A 12,622-nucleotide genomic window follows, 5' to 3' on the forward strand; every position below is an offset into this window, starting at 1 on the left:
AGAGAAAGTCTACACTTCATTTACTGATAAATCAGCTTGATACACGAGACTGTAGCCCTATTCTCTATGCCCAAATCTATTTCTTTCCCTTCCCCTCAAGGTACTCATTTTAAGAATGCTCATGAATAAACTTCCTATGTGCTGATTTCCATTTCAGAGTCTACTCTCTGAGAGATCTAACCTACAACAGTATCAGTGGAAAACTGAACTGCCCTAATAGACCTATAGTCTAGTGATATAGATGTGTATAGAATGTGTATATAGATGAATAGAATGAGTTTTATTTGTATTTTCAAAATATTTCTCTATCATTTAAGCAAATTTGAATAAAAGAAGTATTATCTTTCTAAAAGATAATTGGAAGATAAATGTAAAAATAAAAAAGAAATATGGATTGGAAGATAAATGGTAAAAATAAAAAAAAATATATGTAGGGTGATCATGCAGAAAGAGTTACTGTAGCAGGTCTGAAACTTCTCTCCTTAGAAAGGCCTTCTTGCCAGGCTGGCCTTTGGCTGATGTCTGGGAACTTAGTGGTAAAAAGTTCCCTACACTGATAGAAAGCTTTCCTTAAATGAAAAAGAATGGCTTACTGTACTTAAACTGTACAAAAAATGTGGTTTCTGTGAACATGTTTTCCTTCTGGAAGTCTGGAATTTGTTATGTGCTAAGTAAGCAGAGGGTACCTACATGACTGGACCCAGGAAAAAATGTGGGCACTAAGTATCTAATGAATTTCCTCAGAAGATAAAATTTCATGTGTTGTCACACATGTTCCCTGACCTATGGCTGGAGGAATGAAGTGTGTCCTCTGTGACCGCACTACAGGACTTCTAGAAGCTTGTACCTAGTTTCCTCCAAACTTCCCCATACACCTTTTTCCTCTGATGCATTTTCTTTGTATCCTTTGGCTGCAATACATTTTAGCTGTATGCACAAATATATGCTGAGTCTTGTGAGTTGTTCTAGCAAATCACTGAATACGGGACTGGTCTTGAGGCTCCCCAGCACAGAGGTATAATATTTTTCATAGGGAAGTCATTTTCCAGAATTTAATGCTTTAACTACATTATATTTCTGTTGATATAAATGTATAGGATAATAAGTTATAACTTATAATATTTATGACTACTCAAGGAAGAATACACTTTTATCCATCTAGCCACATATTGGACAAAATGTTCCTATCCCATGAATCTCTACCAAAAACAGTTGCTATATTGCATATATCTTGAATGCCTGTATTTCAAAAGAATTCTGATTGATAGCTAAGTTATATCCTGGTTTACTTTTTTAGTATTGTTAAGTTATATATGAATATATTCCCCTACATAGAAAAGGTTATATAAGACAAGAATTGCCTGACAAATTATTCTGTACTTAGTACAGAACAGGAAAAATTATGTGTAGACATAACCTCCTAAACCCATAAAACATTCCTCTCTTCTTTATTCATCCTAAATTATTTTTGTTTGCATTGGAAAACGCAGTTTAAACTGCACTATTTTCTTACACTAATTTCATTGTCAATATTTTGTCAGTAAAAAAGTTAAGGCTGGTAGTTTAATTGTATTTATGTTGTTCATGGTATAGATTTAGGCTCCTCTTGGGTAGGGTATTGTTTTAGCCTAGAAAATAAGAACTTGTCATGTTGGAAGACAAAACATATTCTTGGGATCTACAAAAATGTATATAAGTAGTGAGTAGAGAGCACAAATTTCTTTAGGTTCTCTTACCATCTGTTTGTTATTTTATATCATTGCTATAAAATCTAGAAGTTCAACTTCCAAAATATAATGGACACCTGTTTTGTCAGTATCATTCACATGCAAGTAGAATTAATTAGAAAGGAAAGATATAGTTAGACTTACATTTTCACTAGATTCTCTTTCATTCTAGGCAGTTGATCCATCTGTTGCCTTTTAAAAACTTGGTATGAGTCAGAGACCTGAAATACAAACATTTGAGAATTTGTTCTCTTATTTCATGACTGATTTTGGAGATAAGAGGAACAGTCCATTCTCAACTAACTCTTTTATAACCAGGCCCTTAAGTGGTATGCATAAGAGAAGCTAAAGAATAATGGGAAATTCTGGCTTTCTCCAGTATTTTTTTTTAAGATTTTATTTATTTATTTGACAGAGCGAGAGAGAGAGATCACAAGTAGGCAGAGAGGCAGGCAGAGAGAGAGGGGGAGCAGGCTCCCCGCCAAGCAGAGAGCCTGATGTGGGGCTCGATCCCAGGACCCTGAGATCATGACCTGAGCCGAAAGCAGAGGCTCAACCCACTGAGCCACCCAGGCACCCCAGCTTTCTCCAGTATTAAAAGCTTTCTAAAGATTATGTAAACTCCTTCATCTCAACCCCACATTCCATGTGATTTTTAAAATAAATATAGAGGAAATTTTGATAATCATATCATCTTTGTGGCATAAAGAACATTAAAAGTTTTTGTAATAGATACTGAATATAAATAATATGTATGTTCTCTCATTAAGAAAGACATAACAATAGCAGCTGTATGTATATTGAAATGTAAAAACAAGATCATATTTTCATTCTTGTCTGTTTTGAGATACTTCTGTGATACAAAAGTGGAGACTTCCTATAAATGGTGTAAATAAAATTTCCAGTACAGGAAGAGTTGAGGCTGGTGACCCTAGAGACGACAATTGAAGACATGAGTAAATGAGATCACTCTGTAAGAATACACAGAGAAGTAAGAGAGTTGAGGACATAAACTTGAGAAAGCAACTTTTAAGGGGCAGGAGAATTACTAAAGGCCATAATAGGATAGGAATAGGAAAACCCAGGGAAAAAATACTTCATGGAAGTCAAGAGGTGGGTGATATTCAAAAAGTGAGCATGGTTAACAATATGAAATTCCTAAGAGATGTCTACACTACCAGGAGGCTTGAAAAGGAGTCATTATGTTTGGCTATTAAAAAGTAAACTGTGCCAGAGCCCAGTGCTGGGGGTCAGAAAGTTGAAAGAGGTCAAAGATTAAAAGCAAGGCAGTGAGTATATCCACCCTTGCATGAAGTTTGACTGAGAAAAGGAAAGCTGAGGTAGTAGTTTTATTAAGAGGGGATAAAATAAAAGTTGGTTCCTCTTTTATTTTGGTGGAAGGGATGAGCATCTTTGTGAAGATGTTAGAGCATCTTTGCTAAGTGGGACAATTTTGGGCACACTGGACCAGAAGATGGAATTCATTCATTTATTCACTCAGCAAACACTAGTGAGCATCCACTAGGTGCCACCTCTAGTTTAGCAGCAGGGCACAAAGAAAAGTCATAGTTCTTACAATCTATTGGAGCATGATAAATAGATTGTACAATTCACTGCTTTGGCAGAGGTTTGCACAGGTGCTTTGTAAGCATAAAGCCGATGCTAGTTCAAGCCATCAGAGGCCTGGAAGAGTAGCCAATTAAGAGCTAAGGAAAGGACATTCCAGGCAGAAAAAACAGGAATGAGACAGCACGGCATATGCAGAGACCACATATATCATTGGTTTGGCTGCAGTACAGGGTGTGAGCATGGTCACAGCTGGAAAGGCAGGCACTGGGTGTTGGAAAGGACCTTGGAGACTACACTGAACTTTGTTGAAATCCCCTGGACAATGCAAAGTCATTGACGGCTTTAAATAGGGAACGTCACTGGGGTGCCTGGGTTGCTGAGTCAGTTAAGTGTCCAACTCCTGATTTTGACTCAGGTCATGATCTCAGGGTCCCTGGAATCCAGCCCCAAGTCAGCTCCATGCTCAGTAGGGAGCCTGCTTAGGAATTCTCTCTCTCTCTCTCTACTCCTCTCTCCCTCAAATAAATACATAAACCTTTAAAAAAAATAGGGAACAACACCATATCTATATTTCAGAATGATTGCTCAGGCAGCAGAGGAAAAAAAAAATTGAGTATGGTGAGGGCAAGATTTTAATAGCTATGCTGTTTAGATTATATTTAAAATCTAGATTTAAATCTGGGGAACTCTAGTGTTCCTGGGTGGCTCAGTCAGTTTAGCGTCTGCCTTTGGCTTGGATCATGATCCTAGAATCCCCGGATCAAGCCCCCCATCTGAAGCCCTGTTCGTCAAGAAGTCTGCTTCTCCTTCTGCCCCTCACCCTGCTCATGCTCTCTCTCTCTCTTTCCCACTCTCTCTCAAATAAATAAAATCTTTTAAAAAGAAAATAAAAATAAATCTGGGGAACTCTATTTTCAAACAAACAATAATAAAATAGAGTTGTCCAAAAAGAGAACAGAAACAGCTGGATAGTCTGGAATCTATGATGTAAGGAATTGCTAGTGTAACTTCTGTGGTAATTTAATATTTTAGCTTAGGGAAAAAAAACTATGGAAACACTTAAGAGTTGGTTTCATATCTTTGAGAAGCTGTCACATAGGAGATGTATAGAATTGTTCTGTGTTCTTCAGAGGAAGAAACCAAAACAAATATGTTTTAAGGAAGGAGAATAAGGAGCATCACATGATGCTTTAACAATTCTAATAATTAGAATTGCCTGACAATGAAACAGAACAGCCTCAGGTTCATTATCTGTAAACCAAAACATTATATTCAACAATATCTCAGATCTACTGACAAAGTTCTATGTTTATGGAAACAGAACTTAAGTTTATTGTGTTACAAGTTCTAGGTAGCCTTTCTGCCTGACTTTAATGCAATAAACCTATATATCTTAAAACTCAATGTCTGTACTGTATACATACTGCATAAATCAGAAAACCCCTGAGATATGGAAACACACAATTTCATTCAAAACAGTGAAGACAGCAGAAGTATAAACAGCAGTCTCAGCAAAGAGCTCTAGTTATCTACCTAAGAATCAATTATTTATGTATTCAGCATGGAAAGAACTGCAGATCATCTGTTGACCTTTCTGGTCACCCTAATATCCACATGGTCAGAACCATCTTTGACTACAAAGATTAACAATTCATTCTAGAGTGAAAATCCTTATTAACATTTATACTGGGGAACAGGATTAACATCTTTCTGGGAAGCTGTTAAAATAGGCTTTGATTATATGCTGAGTGATCCTGTATAATCAGAGTAGAACCTATCCCACCTAAGTGAATTTTTCAGACAAACAAAGGCAAAGGAGGAAGGCTGAGGCAACTAGAAATTCTAATGCCCCTGTCACAGAGAGAGAGGCTAGGGAGATCAGGAAAAAAACAAAACAAAGCAAAACAAAAAACAGGAAAATAATGTTCACCATTTCCTAGAATTTAGAACATATTTATGGGCTAGGCACTTTACTCAGCACTTTACATACATTACATCTCTAAATGCTCACAAATCCCCTGCAAGACAATACTATTATTTCCCATTCTATCAAAAAGGAAAGAAATTAGGTCCCAAAAGGTCACATTACAATTAAGTACCAAGCTGGGATTTAAATCCAAATTTAAATGACTCCAAAATCTGTGGTCTTTCCTCAAATCACGTCTTGTAAAGCAGTTAGCATTTATGCTAGAACCGGAAGGAAGCAGAATTAGCATGTATGAAAAGCAGCAAATTCCAGGCGCAGTCATGGTCTGAGGAAAGGCATGAGGGTGCGTGTGCTGCAGGAGTAAGCAGTGATGCCAACGGAGTATCCAGGAACCATCAAGTGTGAACTGACTGTTTTACAAGTAAGAGACTACAAGGATTGATTCTGTTTTGTCTCAATTTCCTAACTTAATCTTAGTCATTACTAGAAGTCCAGGCCTCCCTTTATTCACCACTGCCCTGACTTTCATTCCCAAATTGTTCTATACATCTCCTTATCAGCTCCAACCCCCAATCTTAACTCCCTTCCTCTCAATCCTCTCATGAATCTGCTGGAAATGCCAGATTAGTAATTAGCAGACTTTCTTTATGGCAAACCAATCCCTCAAGGTCTTCTACTTCCTTGCCTCACCTAGTTAATGTCCCGAAGACTCCAACCTTCTTTTTGGGTCTACCTCCCCTGACTATCACTGTTGAAACTCTTCAGAGCTATATTCTAAACTATCTTTTCTTTTCACCCTGTATACTCTCCCTGAAGCATTTCATTCATTCAAATAGCTTCATTTACTATCTATATGTTAATAATGGGAGATACGTCTGTATCTGTATGACGTATCTCCCATTTTTTATCTTTTCTACCCTGAGATTCATATATCCAACTGCTCTCTGGACACTTCCATGTAGATAGTGTGCATTGAAAACTAAACTCATATACTGATTTTAAAACATATGTCAAAATAAAGTTAACAAGGATTAAATAAATGTAAAATATTTAGCCAAGTACTAAAAAAAGATGTGATAAATGTTAATATTGCAATGAAGACTTTTAAACTATGATATCAGAAGCCATAAATAAAAGATAGCTCTGATAACATCAAAACAAAAACTCAGTGATACTAACATCATCATAAATAAAACTGAAAGGCAAATGAAAAACTATGGAAAATATGTACATCATCCATAATTTATTGATCACTTTCCTGTCCTATCATATGTATGTATACACTTTCCTATCCTGCATAATAAATACAACCTTTCTAGTAATAGCAGTGCTGTATGTAAGACAGATGCATAATTATGTGCATAATTATGACATAAAATACCATGAATTTCATGATAGCAGAGGGATAACTGCTTATTTGTTTGAATTCTAGAAATTATAGATCAAACTCAAAGGATAACTAAGGAAGCAATTATGCAAAATATTCCCTTAATCTGGGCAAATTTTATCTCCTTTTTCTCCTTTTATAAAACCCATAAATTTTCCTTTTACCTTTCATATTTAGAAACTTGGTAGATTTTTTCCCATAATTCCAATGTATGTTTGTATACCAAACCAAACCAATCAAAAGCCTAGAAAAGTGAAAAATGTAATTTACAGTAGGAGAAAACTCTTAAAATTTAGAAGTAAGACAAGAAAATTTACCCGAGACATTTCAGCTAGGTACCTACAGCGCTCATCATTGGTCTTGCGGTAAGCCTACAGGAAAAAATACAAAAGTAAAGAATTCAACATCAGAGATGATTTGCAATACTAGCAAGGCTATTACTAAGTCAAGTTTATGTCTCTACGCTGTTTTTTAAAATAGTATAAGAAATAGTTTTGTAAGTATTTTGTGATAATAAGTATTGTAAGTATTTTATGTAGGTTTGTAGATAACATACTAAAAGCAATGGCAGTTACTAAGAAATGTCTAGTATAGAATAAAAACAAACCGTTGATTCTTGTTCCAGTCTCAGTGCACAATCTTTCACTTGATTTTCAAGTCTTCTTTTCTCTTTTTCTAGCTGTTTAAGTAATGTATTTAAGTATTCCTGAAAGTATAAATAGTAAAATTTTACATGAACTCATATTCTAAATAATAGTAAGAAATTTCTTCACTGGCAAATGCCTTTACCTCATAACATTCTGTGACTTCAAATTCTATAATATGTACTTTTTAAGTAATAACAATAATAATAATTACAATATCTATTTAACCCTAACAATATTCCAAGTCAGTACTTGTGCTAAGTGCTTTCCACAGATGATTTCATTTAATCCTTATAAAAGCCATGAAGATGGCTAATATATTTATTTCCATTTTACTGTTGAGAAAATTGCATCTATTAGATGTTAAGTAACTGGTCCAAAGACACACAGCTAATAAATGGTAGAACTGGAATTAGAACCCAGGTATTTTGGGGTGCCTGGCTGGCTCAGTCATTGGACCATGAGACTCTGGATCTCAAGCCCCACGTTGGATGTAGAGATTACTCAAAAATGAAATCTTAAAAAAAAAAAAAAAAAAAAAAAAAGACCCAGGTAATCTGACTCCAAAGGCCACACACGCTAAACAATATTATTATATATTTTTCACATGACTGGTACCAGTGTAACAACAGTACAATACAAAAGAACAGACAAATAGTTGATGACCAGGAAAATTAAGAAAATATTGCAGAGTAGGACAGTTCTGGAAACTAAGATCTCAAGCCAAATGTCATTCATCACAAATAACTGGAGCTGAGTAGAGGTTTAGCCAAATGCCAGAAAAATACTGCATTATAGTAATTTGGTTTAAAACTTTAATCCCTAAACCAATAACAAATTATTTGCAGTAACTTCAATTTTTTCTCATATTCTTACACATTACCACATTAACATTAAAAAGTCCTCCAGACTGAATTCTACATAACTCTTGTTGGTCATGATTTAGGTCACTGAAGTTATTAAAAGAAACATTTAAAGAAAAACAGAAGCATCTGATTTAAATCTCCACAAAGCAAAATTGCAAGATATTTTAGAGCTCATTCCCTCCTCCTAAAAAACAGCTAATTCTCTAAAAACTTATTCTCTCCTAGATACTTGTTAATACTTACTAGAATATAAAAAAAACTGTATCAATAGGATAATTAGGTCACTGAAACAGGCAAGTTCTTGTCTCTAAAAATAACATCAGTGATAATACAAATCTCTTGGTTATGACAACTCTCCACTATGCATATTTGATTACCATTAAAACATAATTGGGTGATATTTCACAGGCAGGCCTTATTTGTCTTTGAAAACCATGCACTGGTGTCATAAATGGTTTTCAGTCTCCCTCCCCAAATAAAAATCTGCTCCAGAAGAAAGTCCATGAAAGCCCCACAAATTTAAGAGGTTAAACTGAGTTATCTTATAGAAAATTAAACCCTTATGAAATAAATCACTGCTCAAGTATGAACAGTTTTTGAAGAAATAATCAAGGAGTGATGAAAGTAGTTCAAAATTTTGCTGTATAGACAGACCTTTGCTAGGAGACTTTCTAGCTTAGTGTACCATATATATGGTATATACTATAACCGTAGTAATATGGTTTAGTTATATCATTTGTTAAATACATTTTTATAAATGTAAAAGAGAAAGAACCTACTCATTTTAATATTGTTTCAATGGGAAAATGCACTCTAAGTTTTAAAAGAAATTAGCTTATCAACAAACTACTGGAATACAAGTTATTTTTATATTAAAGATGACCTGAGTGAGATATGACCCAAAACTCTAGAAACTCATAGAAGAAATCATACGAAATAGGTAAAATTCAGGCAGGAGGCCTGCTTCTCCCTCTCCCATTCTCCCTGCTTGTGTTCCTGCTCTCCCTATCTCTGTCAAATAAATAAATAAAATCTTTAAAATCAATCACTCAATCAATCAATCTGCCACCTCCTAAGATCTCCTTCTATATATGTCTTATCCATTCACTTCAATTATAAGCTATCACTTCTCTGATAATAAATATCACATCCAAATCTAAATCTGTGTGCCTATCCTTAACATTTGTTTGACACCTCAAGCTCAGTTTTACCAAAACCACTTTCTACAACTTTACACAACTTATATCCCAATAAACTCAATGTTTTAATGGTACCAAGCATAGATTTCTAATTTTGCAAGGGACATTTGGATTTCATTAAGTGGGAGTATTTTAGGAATTTTGTACATGGGAAGAAGAGTATGGGTTTGTAAGATAGGGTCATGTAAGAGTGAATATGTCAAACAATGAACTATAGGAGTCTTTAAAAAATTTTTTACTGGGGCACCTGGGTGGCTCAGTGGGTTAAAGCCTCTGCCTTCGGCTCAGGTCATGATCCCAGGATCCTGGGATCGAGCCCCGTATCGGGCTCTCTGTTTATCAGGGAGCCTGCTTCCTCCTTTCTCTCTGCTTGCCTCTCTGCCTACTTGTGATTTCTCTCTGTCAAATAAATAAATAAAATCTTAAAAAAAAAAAAATTTTTACTAACAGAGCTCAGGCCTGAGAGCCTACTACATACACTATCTCCCTTCTTAATTCTATAACCAAAAAAATCTTGGCCAAAATGAGAACCATTATAATTAAGCACATTTTTTAAAGCAACATTCTACTTCACTAATAGTTCTTCAATAATTTTGTACTCAAACACTATGAATTATAAAATAGGCTGTATACAAGAGGTCAGCTACCTGTCCTGGTACTTTTATTAGGAATCCCTAAATTAAAAAGTGTTAAGTTGAAAATGGCAACATACTAAAGCTGGGAAAATCTGAGTATCAAATTAGATAATAATGCTAAAAATTATATAAAAGTACATAACATAAAATTATATTATAAAAATCCATAAGTTAATCCTGATCTAATTTTTTCAAGTAAATAAAGAAAAAAGAAAGATTTTCTCCATAGTAGAATGACTAATAAATAGTGAAAGTCATGGACATGATAGTAATTATCAACCAAAAATATCAACAGATGCTAAAATAGTGGATGAAAGTCAATATGGAATGGTATATTTACATGCTGTCAAAATACTTCCCCATAAAATGCCTTCTAATTACAAAGGGAAAAAGAATAACTGCAATGGAGATGCCTGACAGACATCTTCTTAATTAAGTGATTAAAGTTAATGTTAACAATTATGAGGCAAGCTGAAATAACCTCTCAATTGACTGGATGAAATAAGAACACGATTTGACTTATGTGGCATTCTTACAAAAAAATGTATAATTAGCATTTAATCATAAGGACTCATTAAACACACATACTAGGATATTCTACAAAATGTTTAGCAAGGAATCTTTGAAAGTGTCAAGGTTGAAAGTCAAAGAAAATCTGAAAAACTATTTTTTCCCCAGCTTTACTGAGGTCTAACAATTAAAATTGTAAGATGTACAATTACAACGTAAAAGACATAAATTACAACGTAAGACGTAAAATGTACAATGTAATGATTTGAGATAGATAGGTAGGTAGATAGATAGATATTGTGAAAGTCTATTTCCCATCAATGAAAAATTATTTTGATTTAGGTCACTAAAGCGCATGACAACTAAATGCAATATATGATCCCGAATAGGGCCTATTTGTATAAAGAACGTTATTGGGACAACTGTATTAGTCATTAAGTACCGTGGGTCATTAAAAGCAAGATATTCGTAATTATCCATTTAAAAATTATTATAAACATCAGAAATCCTCTAAAATTAAAAAATTATACTATAGTAACTTCAACATTCATTCTAGATTTTCCTTCTTTATTTTACTGACTCCAAAATGAACTATTCTTTAAAAATGGTTTTATCAAGGGTACATATTCTCTCATCCTATCACTTATAATCCATTAGAAGACCCATAACTTAAGCTCTTTCCAAGGAGCTTGTTTTAGCTAATTATATAATCAATGGCCACATACTAGAAAACTATAGCCTGAAAAGACATACTAAAGGCATAGCTCAATTGAAGATTCCCCTGGAAATTAACCAAAAAGAAATTAGGTACATAAAAATTAATTCTTCTCTTATCATACAGGGGTTGCTTTGTTTTGTTTCTGATGTTAATCAGTCCTTAATATTTCACCTACACTCGTGTCTTAATTTGCTTGGAACTTCCCAACAGTACATTGAAACAACAGGGTAAGAATAAGAAATTTCAGGATACTTTTACATACATGAAATCAAACATTCTTAGTTATTGTTTTTTTTTTTTAAGTCCTTTTCTTCTATCCTAAGTAAAAACAAAGCTGTATTAGCCACCTATCTTTTAAGCAATGGTAATTGCTATACTATACTAAAGAGAACATATAAAAACCACAAGTAAAAAAATCACTCTACTGAATGCTTACAAAAGAAAAATAAAATACAATTAATCACAGCTCCTAGATATGCTGTACTTTTTTCAATGAAGACAATTGCAATGAATGAGTACAGCCTTCTGCATGCTTAATACCAAGTGCCCCCTTGTGGACAACATTGTTATTAGATTTATATATAAAATCCGAGTTACTGGTTTTGTGTTTAGAGGCTACACACCTGTGTCCAAACTGACATATGATCTTTGGGGAGAACACAAATCTGGTGATATCTGGGAAAGAATACATCAGGAAGAAGTCTCGGATGGGTTCTACAGATCTACCACTAGCCAGATGGCTAGTGGGAATTCCTCTTCTTGCTTTGTTTCTCTCACATTCTTGAGAATCCAAGATCTCCTCAGTGGGCCTTTCACTATGTGGCTGATATATCACTTAAACACAAATATATTTAGGGGTGTCAATAGTGCTTTAGGCTCACTACTATCAATGTCTGGTTATTGGGTTCTAACTATATACTTATGAATTTTAAAACAAAATTTCTAAGAGTGTTCTTAAGGTAGAAATGACCAGAATGAACCCACCGGAATCATGACCGGATACTGTAGTGAGGTAATAGCTCAATAGAAGGTCCAAACTGGGCTGGATGTTTCCAGGCCCCATGAAGCAGCATAACTAAAAGAAGAATCTGACTCACAATAAGGGAATCACATTCAGGAAAATGGTATGGGGCATCAGGATGAATAAAAGAGCAGGGAGTGGGGTGCCTGGGTGGCTCAGTGGGTTAAAGCCTCTGCCTTCGGCTCAGGTCATGATCCCAGGGTCCTGGGATCAAGCCCGCATGGGGTTCTCTGCTCAGCGGGGAGCCTGCTTCCCTTCCTCTCTCTCTCTGCCTGCCTCTCTGCCTACCTGTGGTCTCTGTCTGTCAAATAAATAAATAAATAAAAATCTTAAAAAAAAAAAAAAAAGAGCAGGGTGATGATTAAGGACATCAGAAATCAGCAGGTAGAACATAAATGGACCAAAATAGAAAACGATAT

The 12,622-nt window shown here is 34.8% G+C and overlaps 1 protein-coding gene across 1 annotated transcript in view; it reads right to left on the minus strand.

Annotated features, from left to right (window-relative positions):
* The window catches only part of LOC111158536 (coiled-coil domain containing 169), a 54,588-nt gene that overhangs the window by 20,382 nt on the left and 21,584 nt on the right, over positions 1-12,622 (minus strand). The window contains 3 exon segments of the mRNA XM_022520628.1: positions 1,872-1,948; positions 6,928-6,981; positions 7,218-7,316. Of these exon segments, the coding sequence (XP_022376336.1) occupies positions 1,872-1,948; positions 6,928-6,981; positions 7,218-7,316 (230 nt within the window).

The sequence above is a fragment of the Enhydra lutris genome, unplaced genomic scaffold, assembly GCF_002288905.1.
Source record: "Enhydra lutris kenyoni isolate GAN:26980312 unplaced genomic scaffold, ASM228890v2 scaffoldscaffold60, whole genome shotgun sequence".
Taxonomy (NCBI): domain Eukaryota; kingdom Metazoa; phylum Chordata; class Mammalia; order Carnivora; family Mustelidae; genus Enhydra; species Enhydra lutris.